We start from the raw sequence: 25,215 nt of genomic DNA, 5'->3' as shown, positions 1-25,215 counted from the left end.
CAGTTCCATGATGTCAAATTATCCTTCAGGTGGATTCTTCGGCCACCGTACTCAAATAATTGAAGCAACATATCAAAAGGTTTTGACAAGAAGAGGATAGCGACAGACCTGAATCATTGTCGTATTGGGTTTGTGCACAAGCTTCTATTAATGGACCGAGAATTGATTCTAAGGCCCAAAAGTGAGGAAAGGTCCACCAGGTGAGAAACTAGGGTTTCTTTTGTTACGCGGCGGCTGTGTCAAGGCGGGTACCGAATCAGCGGTGAGACAAATCTCGTCGGGGAGATCGAGCTCCACAGAGCCACTTTACTCATGGTTTTTGAGGGTTCTTCAGCAGAGATTTGACTTAATCTGGATCTGCACACCATGGGTGAATTTGGGAATACCTTCTACTGAATGGACATTGTGAGCAGAAGTTAGATCTGGAAGAGAGATATCGGTCAAAACCTCTTTCTTAAGCTATTGGGTCATGACTGACCGGAATAGGTTGAGGGTTTGAGCAAGGATTGGGAGGGTATAAAAATTTGAAAAGATTGAGATACATGTCAAAAAAAGTTAATTTTGAAGATAAAAAGAGAACAAAAGCAAAGGAGAAAGAGGAATCCCAACTTCGGTGATTCATGCTTTCGTCGACGTCGGAAAACAAAGCTTGAAAAAGTTTCTCAACATTAGTGTGGGAATGTTTTTTCTTTAAAATTTAATCTTTCTACTAGAGTCTATATAAATAAAAATCATGAAAAGTATTGAAGGAGATAATGTGCCAAGCAAAGCAACTAAACGAGCCTAGCTAGTTTATCCTATAAACAAAGATTTATTAATGTTTTATCATAAAATCTGTTTTTTTGTCTGTTTTAAATGCGGGAAAAAATACGATACGGTTCAAATAATAACAAAAACATATATAAATAATTTTATTATTAAAAACGATGCCTAAAGAGTAAAGTGTTTTAAAGCCCAGTACACTTCACTAAAGAGTATAAAGACAAACTAATAATGTATTATGTTTAAGTTTATTTGCTTGATTTATTATTAAAAACAAATACAAAAACCAAAAATAAAGATAAAAGAAGAAAAAAAAGGTGTGGGTGTAAACAAGCGTGTGATACTGTGATTGATGCTATTTTCGTTAATCACACTCAAACACTAACCCAANAAAAAAAAAAAAAAAAAAAAAAAAAAACAGATTCAAACATTTCTTCTGGCCTTCTCCAGAACAAACCAAATTCAATCAAATCCTCTTTTTCTTCCTTCATCTCCACACAAAATCCCAAATCCCTAAGAGAATCGTTTAATCCGATCTCATCAAAATGGAAGAAGAAGTTAAAAAAATCATAGATGAGGTCAAAGAGCTTCACGATTCATCCGCTTCTTTCATCTCACGTTCCTCTCAACAAGAGCTTTCTCTCCGTCAACAAGCCTCCGCCGTCGATTCATCAATCCGTCGTCTCCACTCTTCACTCCTCTCCAACAAAAACCTCGACCCTAAGCTCGTCGACAAGGCATCTTATTTTCTTTTATCTCTTTTCCTTTTGATTTTTTTTGGTTTTCTCTATTATCCAAAATTTGATCTTTGTAATTGTTTGTGTAGCCTGAAGAGGATCTGCATCGTGCTCGGTGCATGCTTGTTGATGGAGAGACATCTTCGTTTCTCCCATCTAAACCTCAAGGTTTTGTTATTGTTATCTCTCTCTCTCTCTCTCTCTCTCTCTCTCTCTCTCTCTCTCTCTCTCTCTCTCTCTCTCTCTCTCTCTCTCTCTCTCTCTCTCTCTCTCTCTCTCTCTCTCTCTCTCTCTCTCTCTCTCTCTCTCTCTCTCTCTCTCTCTCTCTCTCTCTCTCTCTCTCTCTCTCTCTCTCTCTCTCTCTCTCTCTCTCTCTCTCTCTCTCTCTCTCTCTCTCTCTCTCTCTCTCTCTCTCTCTCTCTCTCTCTCTCTCTCTCTCTCTCTCTCTCTCTCTCTCTCTCTCTCTCTCTCTCTCTCTCTCTCTCTCTCTCTCTCTCTATGTATCTCGGATTCGATTCTCACGAAATTGAGTGGAAACAGGACGGTTTTTGAGAATGTTTTTGGGACCTGTGAATGTTAGAGCTTTGCGTAAAGATGTTCAGCTTAAAGTTAAAGAAGAATACAATAGCTACAGAGTTAGTCTTTTTTTTTGTGCTTGCATGTGTCCTTCAAATGTCTAATTTTTTATTGTGCTTACTACTAATTACATGTGTGGTGGTATATGGGAACAGGACAAGACTGCTCTTCTTTTTCTTTTTTTCCCTGCAACACTTTTAATCCTTAGATCTTATTATTGGGGTGGTTGTTTGCCTGCGTTTCCTGTCCAGCTTTACGAGGTAATTTTTAAAGATGAACATTGTTATGTGTGTGTTTTGAGTTCTTGTGATTTAGAAAGTGTATATTTTTATTCTTTTTTTTGTTTAACAGGCTTGGCTGTTGTTTCTCTATGCTGGGTTGGCTATGCGAGAGAACATATTAAGAGTCAATGGGAGTGATATCCGTCCATGGTAATCTTATGCGTTCCCTCATCATCTCTTGAGTCTTTCTTTGCTCTTGTTGCCAAGTTCTTTGAATTTAGAGTGTTCTTTGTGTTCATGAGTTGTTAGTTACCGTCGAACATAAAGTTTTAATTTCGGAGACTGTGTAATGTGTTATGCTATATGTTGAACATAGGTCATATGCGGTGCTCAACCAAGCACATGTGTAGGTTGATAAAAGTCATACGACATTACTAAGTCTAGAAAATAGTCTGTTTTTAAGTGTGTTGTGATGATCCTGAGTTTTATATTCACCAAGGACATGCGTATGCTGCTGATTTTATCTCATTATTCTATTATTTATTTATTTCTCTAGAATAGATCTTTTTGGTGTGTTTCGTTCTTTGCAGTTAGCAAATGATACTGATCTTTGAATATTGTAAATTATTTATTTTGAATGTCAGTCAAGATGGCTATCATGACCATCGAAGAGAACTACATGTGCCTCATGGTGATTGGCAGACATGCGGATTTTTCCTCTAAAGGGTCTCTTTCATTTGGTATAGACATGTGTACAGAAAGTAGTAGCTTATACTGTTTTGTGACTTTTGTCAAGTAAAAGTTAGATCTCTCTATATACGTCATGATTAAAAATAGAGAACTTAACTTCCATGGAGTCCTCAATGGGTGTGGGTTTAGTATTTGCTATGCAGTGGATGTCTATATATGTATTCATGTAGTGGTGTTTTGTTAGGCTTATCTCATGAGTTGAGAGTGAATTAAACTCTGAACTTGATTTGGGTTTGCAGGTGGCTATATCATCACTATTGTGCCATGCTTATGGCCCTTGTCAGCCTCACATGGGAAATCAAAGGTCAACCAAACTGTGTCCAGAAACAAGTAATGCTTAGAGTTTTTTTTTTTTTTTGTGCAGACTAAAAGTTCACAAAAGTAAATGTCGTGATTGAGTTCAATCCTTCCCAGAGAGGAGTCCATCTCTTCCTTCAATGGGCTATGATGCAAGGTGTCGCCATGCTTCTGCAAAACAGATACCAACGCCAAAGACTATACACTCGCATTGCATTAGGAAAGGTGCCTCATTGTGTTCACTTTTTTTTCTGCAGTCCATAATTTTATCCGCTTTTGTAAAATAGCTCTAAAGTGTGCCCTTGTGGTTAATATTCAGGCTAAGAGAATGGATGTCGTATGGGGAGAAACAGCTGGCGTTGATGGGCAACTATGGCTGTTATGTCCTATACTTTTCCTTTTACAGGTGAGCTTTACTTTCTGTAAATGTATTAATCAAGTTTATGCTAAAACATTTTAAAGCATTTCATTTGCTCTACCATGCACCTGGCTAGAGTGGTTTACTGGTTCTTTTAATTTATGGGGCTTAACAATGTTTGTAACTTTTGCTATAAAACTCAGGTGTTTGAAGCATACGTTGGACTGCAGTTGCTAAGAAAAACAGTAACTGGAGTTGTTACTGAATGGCAGGTACAATTTTCATTCTTATGACTTATGAGCCTACAAATCCTAATAGGAAGTAAAAGTCACAGACATGTTAAGAACGTTGTCAATGTTGTCATTTTCAGGTGATGGTGTGTGGCATTCTTCTGGTAGTGATGGCAGTTGGGAACTTCATAAACACAGTAGAAACACTAATGGCAAAGTCAAGAGTTAAGGCAAAGATGAAGCGAAGTAAAAGCAAAGCAGAGCTTAATTAGACTTCACAGGTCTCATCTGTTAAAATCAGTCTTTTCTCTTTTTTGCAATTCATATTTGTTTTTTTTTGTTTTCTTAGGCCACAAAAGTCACATCCTGCGATTCTGAATACTAAAGAACATCCTTCTTTCTGTGTATATGAAAGTGGCAGTTGATATTTTTGATAATTTATGTTGTATTCGTACAATTTCAACTGACATTGGTTCGAAGTGTCGGATCTTGAAGATGATACTGTTAAAATAAGATGTATCCTAAGAATAAGAAGAAGGCCCAAGCCCAGGCCCACTTGGGGATCATACAATTCTATAAACCCAATTATGTGTATAGTTTACCAGAAATGCTAGGTGTACTTTGTGACTGTTTGTGACTGTGTTTTCATTTGTTAGGTGTACTTTGAGACGAGTCTTTTGAGTCTTTACCTTCTGATTCCTTCTCATGTTGGGCACTCCAAGGCTAAGGTATGTGCTTGCGTTTTCACTAAGTCCAAGGGAATCCAGTTCATAAGAGAATTCATGTGACCATATAGAATCAAAGTTGTTAACCAAAGTTGTTGTGGTTTGTTAAATCCAGTTTAGGAGGTATATGTGAGCGACCTGAGCTCATTCTCCCTCGCTTCAAGGTAATATGTAAGCAGCTTGAGCTCATTCTCCCTCGTTTGTGTTTGTTCAATCCAGTTTAGGTATGTAAGAAAACTTCTTTCTTCTCCAGTTCAGCTGATTTCTCTCTGCTGGTGTCATTAAGCAACCTGAGCTCATTCTCCCTCGCCTTAAGAGATGCTTCCATCAGCTCAGCTTCCTTTCTCCTTGTCTCGGTCTCCGCAGTTTGCTTCAGGTCAATCTTTAACATTCATCTCAAAAGCAAAAGACTTCTCATATGGGGAAAGCAAAGCAACCTCCTTTTCCCTCGCTTCAAGCTCAGCCATTAACCCTTGATGTTTCTGCATTTCCCCCATGATACCTCCAATATTTACTCTTTTTTTTTTTTACTAGTATGATGTATTCTTATTTTTAATTATGAATTTAGTTTAATTTTGTAATACAGTTTTTTTTAATATCCTGGTTTCATAATAATAAATATAGTATTTTTTATTTTTAATATCAATTCATTCAAAAATTATACATATATTTAAAAATAATTAATATATATATATATATATATATATATTATTAAAATTATATATATATATATATATATATAATGCTGCATAAATACAATATTGTTTAAATACATAATCGTAATTTAGTCGTTAATTAGTCACTAAATTTGGTGACTATACTATGATTATTTTGCGTAGCCGTAACATAGTCGTAGCGTAGTCGTTAAATTTAGTGACTACATTACGACTAAATTTACGACTATGCAAAATAATCGTAATGTAATCGCTATTTGGCGACTAATTTTACGACTATATATTTTAGCGACTCTCGATTTACGACTCCTGGTTTGAGTCGCTATTTAGTCATAACACACCGTTTAGCGACTAAATAGTGACTAATAGTGTAGTCGTTATTTGTCTGTTTTTTTGTACTGAATTCAAGGCTGCCAGCTAGGCAAATACTGAGAAACAAAGCAAGAAGGCTACACGCCTGAGCAGCAAGAAGACTGCAAAGCACTACAAAACCTACGACAACTGTGACTACAGCCACGACGACTAGTTACTTATGTTTTAAACAGTAACTCTAATTATGTTCTTTACTTATGTTTTAAACAGTAACTCTCTACTTATGTTTTAAACAGTAACTCTCTAGTTATGCCTTGATGAAAAAAAAAAAAGAATCTTACATTTTTTTTTCAAGCAAATTATTTATTACAAAATTTTAATTTTTTTTTAACAAGTAAGCTATTTAAAATAGATTTATTCTTTAAAATCAAATATAGTATTTAAAATTTTGATGACGTAAATCTTTATCATATTCTTTAAAAAAATATTTTCAAGTTAAAATATTTAAATTTGTATCTTATGTTATGCTTCCATTTAAATATAAAAATTCATATTTTGACGTTGATAAATGTTAGTACTCTTCAAAAATTATCATGTATCTATTAATTAACTTTTTTTATAACTGAATTTACACTACCACTTATCTTCAATTCATATTGGATGTTGAATTTTTAACCCAATACTATTTTTTCATAGTTTGAACAATTTATACTCGTTAAAAAAAAAATCAAATGTCGTGCAGGGAAAATCAATTTTTAATATATAGATGATGTGATGACTTTTTTTGTTTCACAAAATAGAATAAAAATAATGAGACGTAAAATATAAGGATTAGTAACACATTAATATGGTAAGTTAGATATACATCTTATTTTGTTTAATTTGATTAGTAAAATAATTGATGTAATATGGTAAGTTAAAACATATATTTGTAATTGTAATTTGATATAATTTTTTGATAAATGATAAAAAAATGTTAATGTACTTCCCTAATATTAGTAAGAAGATTTCAAAGTAAAAGATGTGCAAGATCTACAATCTATGTCTGAAAAAGTTAATGATCTTGAATCTTATACATCATTTACTTTGAAACGAGGAAGTATTAGTCATAATAATTAGTTATGGAGAAATTTCTCAAAACAGCACATTTTTAAGTTTTTTCCAAAATTCTTACATTTTAATTTTTTTCCAAAAATACCACAAAATATTTTTTCCAAAAATTTCACAAAAAAATAGTTTTTATGGATGTAGAATTTAATATTCTAGGTTTGGTTGACAATTTTATATTTAGAGTATAATTTTTAGGAAGTAGGATTTAGTATTTAGGATTTAAGGTTTAGTTTTGATTTTGAATATTTAAATTTTAGTTTAATTGTGTGATATTTTTTGATAAAAACTTATTTTTAATAGTATTTTTGGAAAATAAAATTCAAAGTAGTATTTTGAAAAAAAATAATTTGTGTTATTTTTTTTCCACAAAAAAATATTTTAGTGGTATTTACGAGGATAAACTAGGGCAAAAAAAAATTATAAAGATGTCATATATGAAAGACAAGACCTAATCACATAATCTTTAAATTGGCTTTTGTCTTTTTTTTTTTTTTTGGAAAAATGATTGTCAGCTATTTAAAGTATACACCAACACATAGTCACACATACAAACAATATAAATGTCTTGTTAACTACGTGAACTATTTTCATCACATAAGGACATTCATAAACATACATATGTTATGTCTACAATACCATAAACATTCGAGGTTAGCCAAAATCCGGCGTTGACCGATGTTGACCAATATTTACCGGCGTTGACCATCGTTGACCAAAAAAAATATTCAAAAAAATATTTTTTTTCCTTTTATTTTTATGTATTTTTGAAAATACAAAATTAAAAATGATTTTTAAATAGAAAGGGTATAAATTTGTTATTGTTTATGAAAAAATCTACTACACATAAAAATTTTGTGGTATAGTTTTATTATATTATTTTTGGTATATTTTCTGTATTAACAAACGGTATAGTTATAGGTGAACCTCTCTTATTCACCTCTTATTACAGTTTTTAATTATCACATCTAAAACCCTAACCATTTATTATAATTTTATTTAATTGTAAAATCTAAACCCTAAAAACTCTTTTATAAACCCAAACCGACATATAATTTTATTTACTAGTAAAATCTAAACTCTAATCACTCTTTTGTAAACCCAAACCGACATATAATTTCGTTTAACTGTAAAATATGAATCCTAACCAGTCTTTTGTAAACCCAAACTCACATAATTTTCTTAATAAAAGATCTCTTTTTAAAAATATGATATGACATGCCATATTATTGTATTCTGATTTGTTAATTAAGAGAGGATGAATGAGAGTTGTTCACCCTTAGGGGTGAATCCAAGAATTGTTTTTAACAAAATTAGTTACTTTATATACCATAAATTTTGTTTTTCATATAATTTTTATTTTCTTTGGTAAATAATTTTCTTGTATTTTTTTGCTGTTATATTTTGTTTTTGTAAATTATACAAATTATTTATCTATTTTATTTATTTATCAAAAATACATAAAAACAAAAAAGTTATTATTTTTAGGAAAAATATATTTTTTTTTGAATATTTTAATCTGGTCAATGTCGGTCAACACTAGTCAATGCCGATTAATATTGGTCAACGTCGGTCAACTCTGGTTAATGCTGGATTATGGCAAAGCTCGAATGTTTATGGTGTTGTACACATAACCTATGTTTGTAAGTTATTTGTTTATCGATGTGATGACAATAGTTTTTACTTCTTTTTTTATTTCTTTAGTATTTAACTATTTTCAAACTATTCTAATAACAAATGTCAAAAAGTAAAAGAAAAATGTGCTAAATGTTTTGCTTAAAACCCAAAAAGTAATGAAACAAAAGTTGAAAGAAGAGTAGTAGTTAGAACGTCAGAGAGGTTAGCTACTTCAGAGGAAGGTTTCATTCAACATCGAAAATGGCAGACTTATTAAATTTTAATCGGTCAAACTCTGCCTCCCTCCCATTCCCAAAGTCCACACCTTTCCCTTCTTCTTTCTTTACAAATTCCAACAATCTCACGGTCTCCAGATCCATAACTTTCTTAGATTCCCTTGTTCTTCTTCTCTCTGTAGTTACAATTTACAAAACCCTTAACTAAACCCATCTTCTTCTACTAATCTAAACCTTTAAAGCAAACTAAAGACTCGATCTTTCCCTGTTTTGCTCTGTTTTACTCTGTTTTTAATGGCTTGTTTCTTGAACTGTGTTCGATTTGATGTAACCACGACGACTACCGACAAACCCACAAGCAAAGGATATGGTGTGACCTGTTACAGCAGCTGGGATGATGTGGAAACCCTCACTTCTAATTTCTCTAGATTGATTGGTTCTGGTGGCTATAGCAGTATCTACATGGCTCGCTTCTCTGGCTCTGACAAAGCGGCTCTCAAGGTTCACGTTAGTAGCCACCGTCTTTACCAGGTCTTTAGACTCGAGCTTGATATCTTGCTCCGTCTTCAACATCCTAACATCGTCAAGCTTCTCGGCTATTTCGACGATTCAGGTACTTCTTCTAAAATCTCATAGATTAATGCCTTTGACTCTACAAAGTTTGGAGCTTTAGATCTCTCCTAGTATCAAAGTCTTGATCTTTATATGTTTTAGCAAGTGGGTTTGACATATTTTCTTATGAACTGATGGTCTTCGTCTTTGTATCTCAGAGGAAACTGGTGCGCTTCTTCTTGAGTATCTTCCTCAAGGGAATCTACAAGAGAAGCTACATAGCAGCAGCAAGCAAGTCTTGCCATGGAGGAACCGTACCACCATTGCGTATCAGTTAGTTCAAGCTATTGTGCACATTCACGAAGAATGTACCCCGCAGATTGTGCACGGGGACATCAAATCGTCTAATGTGCTCTTAGACAAAAACTTTGATTGTAAGCTTTGCGATTTTGGATCAGCTAAAGTCGGGTTCTCTTCGATGGTTCAGCCTCCTACGATGTCAACTAGGTCCAGACAAGTGAGAATGGTGGGATCACCAGGTTATACTGACCCTCACTACTTAAAAACCGGGATTGCTTCAAAGAAGATGGATATGTATGGGTTTGGTGTTGTTGTTCTTGAGTTGGTTTCAGGGAAAGAAGCGTTTTCCGCTGAGAGAGGCGAGATGCTAGTGCATATAGCCGCTTCATTGATCCGTGAGGTTCTTGATACGAGTGTAGACATCGAAGATGACAAGATGAGACAGTTCTTGGACCCGAGGTTGTCAAGGGACAGTGTTGATATCGATGAGTTAAAGTCAATGCTTAGTGTTGCTGCGCTCTGTATTGGTAGCCCACCATCTCTAAGACCTTCGGCTGTTCAAGTAGCGGAAACACTTGTACAGACAATCCCATCTTTGAGTTTCCTCGGTTGTGGTAAAGGAGTTTGAGTGAGTTATGTGTATCCAAGGCTTTCGATGTAGCTGAGATTCTCCGCGTGATAGGGCTGCGATACTGTACAGTTGGTATAAAGTTACTATGTAAATACTCTGTTTTGTTTATGTGAATAGCAGCAAAATAACATTTTCGTGTAATTATCATTTTGTCGACATTCCTAGGAAATGTGTTTTTTGATCCGTTGTTTTTGTTTGGAAATCTTAGAGAGAAAGGTAACTTCTCTTCATGTCAAATGTAATGTAAAGTCAAGCTTAAAGCAGAAGCATGACACTGTAAAGATAAAGCAAGGTTTGTGTGACTTGTAGTGTGATTTTCCAAGGCTCTGATTACAATTTCTTCAAGCTACAGTAACGTAACAATCGAAGGCCTTAGGAGAAATAACTAAAGTAATACCTTAAGTTTTGATATTAAAAGTTTAAAGGAAGAGAAAGCCCAAGACACAATTATGAACTCTTTTTTTCTTTGAAAGTGAGCTATGGGGCTTGTTTTAAAAGAGTTTCAGTTTTCTGTGAAACACTATTTTCAAGATTATACTAGTGTTTACGGAGATTAATCCAGACATTTATGATCAGATCCAAACCAATCTTAAAACCAAACTATATCTTAATATGGTTTAAATGAAAATGTTTTATCTCAATTCAGAAAATCAAATTTGAATCCGAATCGAAAAATAATCAAAAGAAATATATTAGAAAAGAGAAATACCCTATACTAGCACTGTTTAAAGTTTTCTTCCAGTTTTAGCATTAACGCTCACGTTTTCCAAAAGCAGCATTTGCAAATATTAAAGTTATTATTTAATTTAAATAACAAAATTGATTTTTAAGTAAATTCATAGCCCAGGTGAAGTTTGCAGTGAAGATTTCGATTCATTTCTAGTCTCACTGAAGCTTCAATCATTTGCCAAATCGATCGTCTGAGATCTTCCTCCGACGAAGCTTATGATTTTAATTGAAGCAACAATAACCGACGAAGCTTTCGGCGAAACTTGTGTGAAGCTTCCAATCTCATATCGTCTTCTTCTTCTTCGGTGAAGTTTCTGATAATATTCCAAAGCAACGAACAGAGAAACGAGCTCTGCCGCGTTACTGTTCTCCGATTTTTTGTTTGGGAATGCGGTAAAGCTTTTAATTTTTACGGGAAGGGTTTCTGGGTTTCCTTTCTTTGGGTTTGTCGAGCTGAGAAAGAGAAACAGTTCTGTTTTTATTTTATTTTATTAACTCGCTGGAATCTGAAATTCTGTGGCGTCTGACCTTTCGATGAGCCCTCATTTGCAGCAGATTCACGGAGAAATCCGTGACCATTTTCGAGCACTTGCGTATGTCTTTTCCTCCCTAACTAATCTCAAAAATAGTAGAATTCACAATCTTTAAGATTTTTTTCTAAACGAGAGATTAACCATCTATTTTGCAGGAATGAGTTTTAAAGGTTGGATAAGATTAATGATTCTTATAGACAAAGCAAACAACTGGAAGAACTTTCTGACAAAATGAGAGAGTGTAAAAGGTATTGTTTTTTCACGGGAAGTAATGTTGTAAGTCTATGGTGAGTTTACTTCTCATTACTTATAATCTGTGTGTTGATGAAATTTGTTGATGCCATGATCTTTTCCAAGATTCACGTTAGTGTGTTGTTTATGAAGTAATTATTGGAATACTATAACGTAGTAACGTAGCTCCTTCTAACTTCTGAGTCAGTGGTATATAATTATAGGTTATGACCATTTTTTTGCCTTAATTTCTTGCTAGTGTTTGGTTTTTATGTATTTTTTAAAATAATCTGCTTGTTTATATTTCCATTGATTTATGTGACAGATTAAAGAACACAACTTTTATGTTGCACTAAGAAAAACATAAGTGCGTACACTTTCAAGGATCTGCATTGTCTATACCTATATTTGATTTTCTCATATGAGTATGTATTGATATGTTTGTCATTTGTTGTGTGGGTGCAGGTACTTGAATACACTCGGCAACAAAAAAATTGAACATATTGAATATTTTACACTGGTGAACCCACACGTGAAGAAAACATTCAAATAGATGTTGGTTTCAGACATTTAGGAAGACCTTCATACAAGTAAAAGTCATTATGGAAGACCTTTCTGAAATTCATGAATGCCTTCCTAAAAGCTATAGAATCCTTCTTAAGTTTTCCTAAGTATAAGTCTGTATATGTATTTTGCCTTATTGGATCACAGATTAATTACTTTGTTATAGATGTATAATGATTTGATTTTGTACACATATTGGTGTTTTATAATAAAGGTTGCAAATAGGAATATCCAACATGATATTTTAGGAAGACCTTTCTAAATGTCAATGATTTTTTCCTAAATTTCAATGAGTCTTTCCTAAATTTCAAGGAGTCCTTTCTAAATTATAATTAGACTACATATCTTATGTTTGTCATCATTTTGATTCTTTACCAATATCTAGACTTTTAATGAAAGTTATTATGAAATTCAAACATTTTAGGAAGGTCGTCATGAAATTCAAAGTATTTTTCCTAAACTTCGTGTAATCCTTCATGAATTTTCAAAGAATCCTTGAAATTAAAGAGAACATGTACCAAACACAATCATGTTATAGTATTCTTGTGATCCATCATCTACAACTATTGTAAACTAGAAGAGCCTAGAGTATAATGGAACCTAGCTCGTTTGTGTGGCTATCAGCTTCAAAACTAACAAGATCACATTTTACCTTAAAGACTAAACCTTCTACTTCTTCCCTATGTTCTGAAACCTCTTAGGCTTGACCTTGCTATCAGGTGCTGGTTTTTCACTTTGCAAAAACAGGAGAAGGGTAACTAAACGTTTGTCTATTATTAAGTCATCATGATTCCATCACTAATAATCACACTGTTCACTCTCACTCACGTATCTTTGGTTCTCTTCACACCATAAAATGTTGGCACAATAAAACAAAACCACCTGATAAAACCTTTGTAACTAGAAGAATCCGGAAAGATATGTTTGAAAAAACATCTACACTAATCAAATGAAATACATCATTTAGAAAGCCTTTGGTCTAATTAACTCAATTTCTACATGTCAGTATGACAACACAACTATCAACAAAAGTTTGAATTGAGGAAGGAAGCCTCTTGGAGTGATAAGAGAACTCTCTTTCCAGACTGAGGACCCGGTTCAACATGACCAATAAATGTAACCGAGCCAATGGTTTATCACCATCTCCACCAATTTTCTTCGGTGGTGAATCAGATCTGTAGCGCCGAGAAAGAGAAGACCCAAGATCATGAAGCGAACAAGAGTGAGATGATTTAATCTCCTATGATTGGTAATGGAAGCAACTCATACATCTTCTCCAAATTTAAGTGTCGATTATCAAAATTTACTAACGACGGTGGTCAAAGAGATGATTGTGCCGGCAACAAATATTCATCTTCATCATTGTTGGAATCTCATCATTGATTAATCCTTTACAAGTAATCAAGTGTAAGAATCAGAAGACGGAGAAAAGAAGAAGACAAGAATCGTAAGAAGGAAGATGAGAAGCTGTGTTCGTGAAAGAGAAGAAAGAGAAGAACAAGAGTCAACGTGAAATGAATGGTCAAGAGAAGAAAAAGGCTTTTGGGTCATTTGTGTTAATTGAGCCCATATATATTAATGGGTCTTTTTTTGTGTAAGTGAAACACTAATTAGGGTAAGGTTAACACTACTATAAATATGTGTGGTAGTTGTAAGATTACAATTAAGGAAGTAAGAAGTAAACAAGAGACTTCCAACAATCATCATCGTAATCTTCGTTTTAATTCTCTGACCTAGATCGATCCCAACCAATTGACAAGGCGGTCTCTGACATGGCTTCATTCTAGTCAACGTCGTCGCAAGATCCGGCCGCTAAATTATCTCTTCCTAGAAACTTACCTAAAGGAACACTGCAGTGTATCCGGTACAACCAGCATAAATAGAGACTGGCAGTGAGATCTTTTTACCGGAGCCTCCTCCGATCGATTCAGCATTAAGGTGAAACTCCGGAGCTAACGTTGATGTTTTCGACGGAGATGAAACATTAGAGAAGGAAAACGAGAGGGAGTTTTGTGAAGAGAAATAAATGATTTTGTATATATATACCCATATATATTTATATATTTGTGTGCTAATTTTGGAACATTTAAGAGTGTGTGCTAAATTAAATTTGGAAGAAAAACTTAAATTATTGTTATTTTTGAGAATCTCCCTTATATAATAAAACGGAACTACACAACATTATTTTGCAGACTATATAATTTTAATAAGTTGGTTATAAATAGGTTACAGATTAAGTTTTATATTATTTGTATAGTCCGGATTTATTGTTTCCAAAAATCTTAAAGAGAATTTTCTAAAAAATCATTTGCTATCATCTAACTTACCATATTAATTTTCTTTATTAAATTATTCATCAAATAAAATCCTTTGATATCTAACTTAACATATTAATTTGTTAATTATTATTATATTTTCCTCTCATTTTTATATATGAGTCTATTTTGTTAAACAAATAAATTCTCATATTATTTATTATAATTAAAAAATAGTTTTATTTTTGGATATACCATAAGTTGACTTTTTATAAACAAATATAAATGATTCAATCTATAAAATATTCAATTTTTATTGATATTATTCTTTAAAAATAATATCTATTGAATTAAAAAAATTACTGAGTAACAGGTCAAAAATTGAATATTTAAATTCATTTCATACTTTTTTGTTGAATTTTATAATTTTATATAATATAATAAACTTTAAATCATTTATTTTGAAATATTTTTAAAATATTAAAACTTGATATTAAAGTTAGAAACTATAAACACTCCAAATTGGTTTGATATAACAATGTCAATAATATGTCACTATAATATGAAAGAATTTTAAAAAACCAAGTATATTAAAACAAAAAGTATAACAATATATTAAATTACTCATAATATAATAACTCGCTTTTTAAAAACCAAATTCACAAAATTATGTCTTATAATGACATTCAAGTCATGAGGTAGAATATACATTGTTGAAATAACTTCACGTACATAAACTAATACAACATATTAAAATTTTATTTTAAAATAAAAAATATACAAAATTTTGTAAAAAATAAAATTTAATATGTGTTATAGCACAAGTACTTATCTAGAATCATTAACAATATAAAACTTACAAAATAAATGTCTTTTTCAAGTCATCATATTTAGCATATGATTTTATTACATAATATTTTATCCAAAAAAACTTTTAAAAATAATCACATAAATTCTACTTTATAAAAAAATTACAATGTAAATAAAATGAATTTCAACCCGGGTCTTAATCTAGTTAAGAATATATTTGATTAACATACGAGTACAAACTAAAGCCTAAACGTATCAAACCATGCACAATTGCACAATATATATATATATATATATATATATATATATATATATATAGGTTTTACTTGGAATAATATCAATCAGAAAATGAAAAATAGAAAAAAAAAACGAATAATCTAAAACCCGGATTAAAACACACAAAATTTATGCAAATTTGTTTGTTAATCAGTTGCGTCTGTCATTTTTTTCCTTTAGATGATTAGATTTCAAATTTGTTGCTTCTACATCTTGAACCTTTTATTCTAGCTTTTGGTTTTCGAAATTGAGATTTTCATTTTGCTTCATTCCAAGGTTAGTCACTACCTATATCTCATTCTCATTGATCAACAGTTGAAATGATTCTTCGTTTGCCAAACTCTATTCTTGACGAATAAGTAGAGAGGAAGTTGTTTACTTTGAATACTCATAAAGATTAGTTGAATTATATAGACTCAATAATTTGGACACATCAATCTTGAGTAGATGTTTGCATATATGTCTTATGTGTGACTAATGCCTTCTCATTGGTCGATGTTTCTGTTCTTTTTGAAGACTTTCTCGGGGAAGTGGCATTTGGAATCTTGCCCAAAACCAGGTCCTACTCGTTTCCATCGACATGATGGCCTTTTTGGTAATGGCATATATGCACGACAGTGTACCTGATTGATTTAGCCTTGGGAGATGTAAACATGGGCTTAATTTTATGAGTATTTCTTTGTCCAAAAAGAAAAAAAAAAAATTTGAGTATTTCTTTTTCAAAAAAAAAAAGATCTTATGATTATTTTTATGATTATTTGTCCAAGAAAAACAAAATCATATAGGTGTATATAGTATGTACTATACTACTATGCATTTTATGCAATTAGTCTTATATATGTCCTGTTAGCGTATTTAAAAACATTGGCAAAGTTATCTGAAAGTAGTTTTTGTTTGTGTTCTCTAAAAGAACGGCTCAAATCAAATGACAGGCTCATTTCTTCTTCTTTTTTTATTTAACTAGTCAATAAATGGTTTAAGAATATATCAGCTCGTTTGCACACAAAAAAGAAAAGAAAAAGAAAAAAAAGAAGAATATCAGCTCATATATCATATACCAAATAATATTGCACACTAATGTGATCTTTAATGGACAAAATGATATAATTCGATACTTAATCCAAAGTTACGATGTGATAAATAGGAACCCCGATAGGTTTGGTTCTAAGTCAGAAGACAAAGATGCATGCGAATAGGGAAAAAAGGAACGAATAGTTGAATAATTGAATCGAGAATCATATTGAATGGAGTTGGATTAAATAGTGGATGAATGTGATGTAAGGTCAAAAGGGGTCTCAATTCCACGGCCATTTTGGATGGTTGAGAAAATAGACAAAGTCATCACATCATTATGTCTAAAGTGACTTTTGTGTGTTTGGACCTTTTTTGGTACGAGGGCATGATTACGTTCAATATATAGTATTTTAATTATTTTAATATAATATTAATATTTATTATAAAGATTAATTAAAAAAATAATTTGGTCCATTAATAATTGGCGAACTGTATAGAAACTGTTTTACAGATGGTTGTGGGAGCAACGTTTCTATTCTCTCTCTTTATTTTTCTCATCTTCTCTCCTCTTTTATTAATATTTAATTATTATTAATTAAAGAGCAATTAAGAGAGAACCCACCGGTAATCATGGTCTCAGAAACTTGTCTTTTTGAATTTCTTTATTTTATACATTAATGTTTCTTAATAATTTTTAGGGGCCGCTTCAAAATACAATACAGTTTAATCACGAGATATAGTACATCACTAATTCAAATGTCACATTTTGTGAAGGTTTAGTTAAGTGAAATACTTTACTCTTAGTTGAATAATTTATGAAGAGACATATATACTACGTAAAAAGGTTTTTAAGGGTTCTCAAAAAATCTCTGAAATGAGAATCAATTCTCACTCATTTTTCTTTAAAAACTATTTTTAATTGTGAGAGACTTAATGAAAAACTTGCACTGCACATACTCATGTAAAAGTCTTTTTTGGGTTACAAAGGAAAAACAAGAAAAAAATCGTGAAAGGGCTCCTTAGGGCATGATTACTGGTAAAATTCTTTGAGAGTTGCTCAATATATAGTATTTTAATTATTTTAGTATAATATTAATATTTATTATAAAGATTAATTAAAAAAATCATTTGGTCCATTAATAACTGGCCAGCTGTATAGAAACGGTTCTACAGATGCTTGTGGGAGCAACGTTTCTATTCTCTCTCCTTATTTTTCTCATCCTCTCTTCTCTTTTATTAATATTTAATTATTATTAATTAAAGAGCAATTGAAAGAGAACCCACCAGTAATTATGGTCTTAGTCATCTTTTTTTTATTTTATCTGATACTAGTTCTTTACATGTTAAGTTGGAGAACATGGTTTCAACATGTATATATAAAAATATATCTCTCCATGTCACCTAGCTATACTGAAAACAAACCCAACAGCAAGTTATGAAAAAAAAATATTAATAGTTAAAATATCTCCAAACTTATTATATACTATGTCCATAAATTCCATTAAGTTCTTTTTATTAATCTCCAAAGTATTGTAAATTATTACTAGTAAATTACTCTCTCTATTTCACAAAAAGTGTCATTTTAGAGTTTTGTTTTTGTTTAACAAAAGTGTCATTTTACATTTTTAATGCATCATTTTATATTTCCAATGTATATTTTACATTAGATTTCCTAGTTTTATCCTTAACTAGGTTAGTACCCGTGCTACACCGCGGGTTGTTTTCATATATATATATTTTTGTATTTTTTGAAATAATATTTGTTTTTTTGTTGTTTGGAATCAAATATTACAATGAGAAATTTCTCAAAATGCCACATTTTAAGTTTTTTCCCCAAAAAATACAAAATTGCAAATTTTTCTTTCAAAAATACCACAACATCTTTTTTCCTAAAATGTCACAAACACAAAAAAATGAAATTTTATTATGTGAAATTTATTTTTCTAGGTTTGGTTGACTAATTTAGATTTAATGAATAGTGTTTAGAGTGTAGGATTTAGTGTTTAAGATTTAGGGTTTAGTTTTGAATATAAAACTTTAGTTTAATTTTGTGGTATTTTTGAAAAAAAAAACTCATTTTAGTGGTTTTTTTGGAAAATAAAACTAAAAGTGGTAATTTTGGAAAAATCATATTTTAGTTGTATTTATGAGAATTGCCCTATTATAATTAATAAATAAAATTTATCATGATCAATGGTAATTTTTTGTTTTTGTATTTTAGTTATTATTTGTTGCATCATTTTATTTTTTTGTTATTTTAATCAAACAATTTTTCTTTTCATCTAACTAACTTGGGACTTAAGTACCCAATTTCTTTTTTACAAAATTTAAAGAACAAACAAAAAAAGATCAGGAAATACCTGAAAAAAACAACCAACTGAGCCCGTAGATAACTTTGTTATAAAATCGAATTGTTTTGTTAAACTAAGAAGCTTCTTTCTCTTAACTCTCTCTTTCTTTCGGAGTGAGAGAAAGCTCTGTTTCTTTTCTTTTGTTTATCCAATTAACATCAGGGATCTTCTGACAGTACGTGTGTTTAAATATTTTTAATAATTTTTGTCAAAAAAATATAGGTAGAACAAATTATAAATAAAAAAGAGAACGTGAATAAAAAAATCTTGACAATACAAATCAATCGATTATAGTAGTATGGAATTCAATAACCTATGCCATATTATAGTCAAACAGTTATCATATTACCAATAGCCAAAAGCCAATAGCCAATAAAGAATGTGTAATTTTGATAGTTTTCTTTTTCTTTTTGTGTTTGATTGTTAGTGTGATAAACATTCAGTAGAATTGTAGAAGTAACTACGTATTCCTTTTATTAACAGTATGAGTTTACACTTTGAGCGCAGAACTACTTCAGGTGTTCCTTCTCCTTGCTAAGTGCCAATATTGAATTTGTGATATATCTTCGATAAGATGAAATATTGCTGCACGAGTCAAGAAGACAATAATGTGTTAAGAACCTTCTTCTTTCATATTAATATAATTTCAAGTCTTTGTGGTGTTTGTTTGTTTGTCAGTTTGCTACTATCATGCTCTTGTTCATATCATCACGTCCAGTCAAGCATTAATTAACTTACTTTGTAAGCCTTAGCTTTGCTAGTTTTTCAAACATAGTTTTATCTTCTGATACTTCAACCTGCTACTTACTCCTATTTCTTTATATTACCCTTACACTTAACTTGTGGAGATTTATCTTGTACTTTACTCATGGTCTTATGGGCCTGAACTATGATCATTGTGGAGATCGCTCATCTCTATCTTGCAGAGTTTCTAGAAGATTCAGCGAATAACCTCGGACTAAATCACTCTTTTCAAATCCTTGCTCCAGCTTTGCCTCTTCCCTCCACGGAGTCAGCTTGCAACAACTACAAGGTTTATAAACTCTCATTAACAAACCTCTATCTCATTAACAAAGACTTAATTATTGCATTAACAAACAGTTACAACAAATTCAGAAACACTAGAAAAGTATATCACAAGAAAATCTGTAGGTTATTGTAATCTATCACAAACGATTATTGTAATGTATATTGTTGAAACTCAAAAAGGTTTTTGAAGCTAAAGTTGTAGATACACTAAGCTAAAGTTGCAGAGACATTCTAAATGCTTTAGAGTTTTTAAAAGTCTTGCATTTGTTCTCATTGATCAACAAAAGCTTCACTTCTTCTTTAGACAATCCATCTTTCAAAATCGCACAAGTCTTCTCCAGCAAAGTTCTAGCTTCTTTCAAACCCAAATAAGTAAATAGAGAGATAATATATCACATTGGTAAAGTCACAACAGAAGTGAACCCACCAAACTTAAGAAGAAGAAACTAACCACCATGAAAGAGAAAAAACATGAGCAAGCTTCAAAGCAAAGACGCGTGATGGAGAAGAGCAAACAAAACACCAAAGCCGCTTGAAGAGACTTCTTGACTCTTCTCTTCACCACCAACATTCATTGTAATTTCAAGTTTCAAACACATAGCTTATCTCAAAAATTCATCTCAAATTCACACATTTACAGCTTTGAAATCTTCCACAATCCCTCAAATTAAGAGACATAAAAGAACAGAATTTTGTTAACTTGAAACAAAAAGTAGAAAAAACAAAAAAAAAGTAGAAGAATCATAGTTAGACAGACTAAAACAATCACTGAACGCTTATGCGATCGTCGGAATTGTCAAGAATAAGAGTTTTAGTTGAGATGCGCAGAAGATAAACAATTTTGTTAGGTTGAAATTCTGAAATCGATTGATGAAGAGAAGACAATTATGTGTCCACTGTGGCAATTTGTAAGCTGGTCTGCATTATTTGTTTTAATTTAATTGGTCAATGATTTTAACTGATGTGTCAATAGAAGCTTCAAAATTGAGGCTGATGTGTCATGCTATGGTGAGAAACATTGTAGTTTTATTGTATTGATCTATGATTAAATTAACCTATTAAACACTTATTAAATAAGGATATATATGTATATTTTAATGTTTTCTTAATTTACGTGAGATGTGTCAAAGTGACACTAGGAATATAAAATAATACCAAAACAGTATCGCGAATTTATTTAATTAATTTTTTGACATAAATTTAAGTATTCTGCAAGGGTTTTGATAATCACATGGACATTAAATGATAATAATATCATGCCACTATTGTATGACATACCTGTGAGAACTGAAATCGGTTTTCTCCTTCCGAAGTGGTTCGAATGTAGAGGAGCTTATCACCGTTTAGAAGTTCCGAACTGAATTCGAGAGATTTTTTGAGAGTGTATTGTATTGCCTCTTTTGGAAAATGTTTTTCACCCCCTTACAAAAGACTCCCCCCTTACATATTTATACCGACCAATTTATTACCTAATTAATGCATAATTAATAGGACACGATTTGCGTATCCTAATTAACCGTCTTGAATGCGGAAATCTTTGACCAAGTCCGAGCTGCGAGCTGACCAACGCGAAGCATCTTCGTGCTTTCTTCCTTTCTCCGGGCCTGATGGGCCGATCAATAATACAATCTTGGCCCATTAGACGTGCCCGGCCTAGGCCCTTTGCCTATTGCCTGAGATGACAGATCGTGGGTACAACAGTTGCCCCCCAAGTCTCCCGAGCTGAGCAGTTCGGGGGACTTTTGACCTTCAAGCGATCAATTTCGGGAAACTGAATATTCCCCAAATCTCCACGATTTGATCGTGGTGATGATGAGATTTGCCTTCCCGAATAAGCCTCGGGGCCCACTAGGTGGCGTGTTAGCTATAAGAGAGAGAGAGAGCGTGCGAGACCTTTCACTTCCCCAGGCAATCATTGCTCCCGGCTCCGTGTATAAAGGTAACCTCACCCGACTTCTCCCTTCCACTTTTAATTCTCAGTTTTTCTCTTCTTTTTGCTCTGCGATTTCTCTCTTCGCCTGTTAGTTTCTTTTCTTTCGCCGGAAAGCTCTTCATCCTCCCTCCTCTTCCTACACATATTACTCGGAAGATATGTCTCCTCCGAAATCTTCATCGGGTAAAGCCGTGAAACCTTTGATTCCGGGCGTTTACGGCCCTCACCAGCCATCAATTCTCTCGGCGGAGAATATAGCCGAGATTAGAGGGTCCACTGGAATTCCGCCGGAGATCGTGATTAAGTTCCCGGAGGCTCACGAGTCCCCGGAGAGTCCTCCCCCAGGGTATTGCTGCGCGTTTGAGATATTCTTCTCTGCGTGCGGTTTGTCGTTTCCCCTCCCCGAACTCATCGTAAAGATGATGTTCGAACTGGGCTTCGCTCTCCCCCAGATGTGCCCGAACTTCGTGCGAACCGTCATGTGTCTTCAAACTCTGGGGGAAGAGTTTGACTACAAATATCCCTGGCCGACTTTCTTCAAGTGTATACGGTGAAGACAGGTCGCACCAAGGGCACGCTCTACGTAAGTCCGCTTTCCGGACTGAAGGTCTTCGACGACCTTCCTGAGAAGGATGAGAAGTGGCGGAAGTCTTACTTTTTCTTCCCGGTCAACGAGCTCACTTTTGGCCACCTCGCAAGTTCACACATATCGAAGTGGACTTCAAAAATTGGTAGAACGGTGCTCTTAGTTAGGTGTCCTTAATATATTACTTTTCTTTCTGTTACTTACTCCTTGTCGTTCCTGTCTCAGATCACTTCGAGCGCGGGTTGCTTTTCCCTACTTTCGCAGAGTTTTTCTCGCGGTTCTGCAGCCAGGGTCAGATCGCCTGGGACTCATTCTCGTGCGAAAGGATTAGAGAATCCTCAGCGCGGCTTAGGGGACGTTCTCTCGTTTGCTCCGACCCCATAAGCACTTCGGAGATGAATTATAGAGAGGAAAGGGCCTGCCGACTCGCTGAGAAGGAGGCGAAGTTGAACATGGCGGCAGCGCTCGCCGAGGGCAAAGCTCGCCTCCTTAAGAAGTCTGGTCCCTCTACCACTGAGGTAGACGGGACTTCGGCACCCCCTGCTGGCCCTTCCGAGCCTCTTACGGGTGCTTCCGGGCCCCTGCCCAGTTCGCCCGGGCCTGCCGTAATTGTCGTAGCGGACTCCAGTGACGAGCCGCGAGAGGTTATAACTCCCTCCGTCGAGGTCAGCTCCCAGCGGGCAGGCTTGTCCAAAAAGAGGAAGGAACCTGAGACTTCCTCGTCTTTTCGTGAGAAGAGCCGAGCTCGGACTGGTTCGTGAGGAGACGAGCGAAGTAAGTCCAGCTCGAAAGATAGGGGTCCTTCCTCGGAGAGGAGGTCTAAGGAAGTTCCTTCTACAAAGGAATCCGGGGATTCCTCTGGCAAGCTGCCTTCAAAGGAACGTCGTCCCTCCCCCCGAGGTAACGATAACTCGAGGTTTTTTTTTGTTGGGTCTCGGGGACCAAGTAAAATAACATTGCTCGTACATTTCAGCTCCCCCTGCATCCCCAGCTGACCTGATGAGGAGCTATACTCGGCCAGGAGTTCGGGTTCCGGCGTTTGCGGACATGTCCGAGCTCAACCGCGTGAACTTCTTCCGTTTTGCAGACAAGATTGGCGAGGTTAGTGACACATACTTCCTCAATTTTGGTTTTCCCTTACCTCCTTCGCCGTTTTTAACGAACCACGCTTTTCCAGCTAATGATCGAGTTCAACTCTTCGGTGGCGTCATATGAAGATCAACTGTTTGCCTCTCCTTCATCTTCCGAGGTGAGCCTTCTCCGGGAAAAGATTGCTGACCTGGAAGCCCAAGTGAAGGAGTATGCCAGACTAGAAGCCGAAAACGCTTCTACCGTGGAGAGAGCCAAACAGATCCGGGCTCGGATGAAGAAAGCCGAGATACCGGTGCTCGACCTCGGAATTGCCAACGAAGACCTCCGAGACAAGCTAAAGAAGGCGGGGGACCTCTACTACGAGGCCGTGGAGGATGCAAAGGCGGCAAAGAATAGGTTGCACAAGATCGAGCTCCGCAACCAGCTACTCGAAGCTGGCAATAGCTGCGAGATTGAGAGGGTGCGGAGAGAAGAAAGGCAAGCAATGAGGCGAACTCTCAGTCCGTTAGTCGAGGAGGTGAAAGTCACTTTCAAAGAGAGGGAGAAGCTGGCCCCAGCCAAGATCCGAGCCGCTGAGATCAGGTCTAACCGGATGCTGATCGAGGAGATCTTGAGGGGAGAGATCCAAGACATGGAAGCCGAGCTCGGGCTCCTGAAAGCTGACGAGGAGGAGGCCGACGAAAAGGTTTCGAAGGTAACTCTCCGTGACCTCGACCTCTCTGGATTTTCAGACCTTTTGGCGGATATGCCCGATCTTTTGTGCAGCGAACACCCTTCGAGCATTACAATCGACGAGTCCGGCACTAATCTCGGGCAAATGTCGAATCAGGGGATGGACGACTTTCTGGCGAACACCAAGTCGGTAGAGGAGCTTGAAGAGATGGGACTGGCCCTTTATGAAGCGGCATCGGACCCCGCTCCCCATACTCAGTAATTTCTATATCGGGGTTTTTTTTGGCACGAGTTGCCCCCCTGTTTGTCGTATTTATTTTTAGACTTACTTTGGAGTGTTTTGGTCAAGGTGACCACTCCGTCTTCAAAAAAATTTTGTTTTTGTCATGATAAATGCGAACTTCATATCCGCAATCTTTGTTTGAAAAAATGATACGAGCAGAAATGAACACGAAGTAAGCACTTCGGTTTAAGAGTTCGCAAAAGTGACACCCCAACTTTAGTAAGGCTGAGTACGAAGTGAACACCTCGGTTTAGATTAGAATTTTGCGAAACTAAGCTCCGACTTTAATAAGTAAAGCTGAGTACGAAGTGAGAACTTCGGTTTAGGTTAGAGTTTCGCAAAACCAAGCTTCGACTTAAAGTAAAGCTGAATACGAAGTAAGAACTTCGGCTTAGACTTGCGAAGTTGAACCTCGGCCTTAAATGATATATGCGAAGTAGGACTTCGGTTTTGATTTTTTTTTTATATTTTTTTTTTGAACCATTATTAATAAAAAAGTTTAAGAAAACTTTAGATTTTATTAATATGGATAGCTGGACCCGAAGTGGGCTGCCTACGTACCCTTATCGGGATCAAGCTAAACGTAGTTCGATACAAAAGATTAACTGTAAAAGAGTTTAAGGTGTAAGGAATTCCAGGACCTCGGGACTGGTTTTCCCTCTGAATCCTCGAGCTGATACACCCCATTTCGCACCTCGCGAGTAATTCTGTACGGTCCTTCCCAGTTAATTCCCAGCTTCCCTGCATTGAGCTCCTCGGTGTTCTCGTGGAC

The 25,215-nt window shown here is 34.6% G+C and overlaps 3 protein-coding genes and 1 long non-coding RNA gene across 8 annotated transcripts in view; 3 read left to right on the top strand and 1 right to left on the bottom strand.

Annotated features, from left to right (window-relative positions):
- On the top strand, nucleotides 1,157-5,192 carry LOC104707331 (transmembrane protein 120 homolog). 3 transcript variants are annotated; one of them, XR_754622.2, is made up of 13 exons: nucleotides 1,157-1,499; nucleotides 1,589-1,667; nucleotides 2,040-2,134; nucleotides 2,231-2,335; nucleotides 2,427-2,506; nucleotides 3,286-3,376; nucleotides 3,461-3,568; nucleotides 3,663-3,749; nucleotides 3,905-3,973; nucleotides 4,072-4,212; nucleotides 4,588-4,659; nucleotides 4,772-4,820; nucleotides 4,910-5,192. XR_754622.2 is itself a non-coding variant. In XM_010423657.2 (10 exons), the coding sequence occupies exons 1-10, from the start codon at nucleotides 1,308-1,310 to the stop codon at nucleotides 4,201-4,203; spliced, it is 1,038 nt and encodes a 345-aa protein (XP_010421959.1). In that variant the 5' UTR covers nucleotides 1,157-1,307; the 3' UTR covers nucleotides 4,204-4,400. The 3 variants fall into 3 exon arrangements, 1 of the variants encoding a protein (XP_010421959.1); XR_754621.2 differs by having other exon boundaries at nucleotides 4,772-4,827; XM_010423657.2 differs by lacking the exons at nucleotides 4,588-4,659; nucleotides 4,772-4,820; nucleotides 4,910-5,192 and having other exon boundaries at nucleotides 4,072-4,400.
- On the top strand, nucleotides 8,578-10,387 carry LOC104707330 (probable receptor-like protein kinase At4g10390). The gene is made up of 2 exons (XM_010423656.1): nucleotides 8,578-9,215; nucleotides 9,373-10,387. Exons 1-2 carry the CDS (start codon nucleotides 8,897-8,899, stop codon nucleotides 10,080-10,082), a joined length of 1,029 nt encoding a protein of 342 aa, XP_010421958.1. The 5' UTR covers nucleotides 8,578-8,896; the 3' UTR covers nucleotides 10,083-10,387.
- Nucleotides 10,828-12,362, top strand: LOC104707329. Of its 3 annotated transcripts, none has more exons than XR_754618.2 (3): nucleotides 10,828-11,407; nucleotides 11,503-11,595; nucleotides 12,044-12,362. It is a non-coding gene; the product is annotated as an uncharacterized LOC104707329 (long non-coding RNA). The 3 variants fall into 3 exon arrangements; XR_754619.2 differs by having other exon boundaries at nucleotides 11,503-11,634; XR_002033107.1 differs by having other exon boundaries at nucleotides 11,503-11,945.
- Nucleotides 24,997-25,215, bottom strand: part of LOC104709616 — a 5,297-nt gene continuing 5,078 nt past the window's right edge. Inside the window, exon 5 of the mRNA XM_010426197.1 lies at nucleotides 24,997-25,020. Coding sequence (XP_010424499.1) covers nucleotides 24,997-25,020 — 24 coding nt within the window. The remainder of the gene's footprint in view (nucleotides 25,021-25,215) is intronic.

This window comes from Camelina sativa, chromosome 8 (genome assembly GCF_000633955.1).
Source record: "Camelina sativa cultivar DH55 chromosome 8, Cs, whole genome shotgun sequence".
Lineage (NCBI taxonomy): Eukaryota > Viridiplantae > Streptophyta > Magnoliopsida > Brassicales > Brassicaceae > Camelina > Camelina sativa.
The sequence above is the reverse complement of the archived record's forward strand: the minus strand, read 5'-3'. Positions and strand labels throughout refer to the sequence as shown.

Bases quoted from the DNA above. Each gene is read 5' to 3' on its own strand.
- LOC104707331 (XM_010423657.2), top strand. From the start codon at position 1,308: ATGGAAGAAGAAGTTAAAAAAATCATAGATGAGGTCAAAGAGCTTCAC. The intron at 2,135-2,230 runs GTTAGTCTTTTT...ATATGGGAACAG, and splicing joins AAGAATACAATAGCTACAGA to GACAAGACTGCTCTTCTTTT. The intron at 3,750-3,904 runs GTGAGCTTTACT...TATAAAACTCAG, and splicing joins CTATACTTTTCCTTTTACAG to GTGTTTGAAGCATACGTTGG.
- LOC104707330 (XM_010423656.1), top strand. From the start codon at position 8,897: ATGGCTTGTTTCTTGAACTGTGTTCGATTTGATGTAACCACGACGACT. The intron at 9,216-9,372 runs GTACTTCTTCTA...TTTGTATCTCAG, and splicing joins CGGCTATTTCGACGATTCAG to AGGAAACTGGTGCGCTTCTT.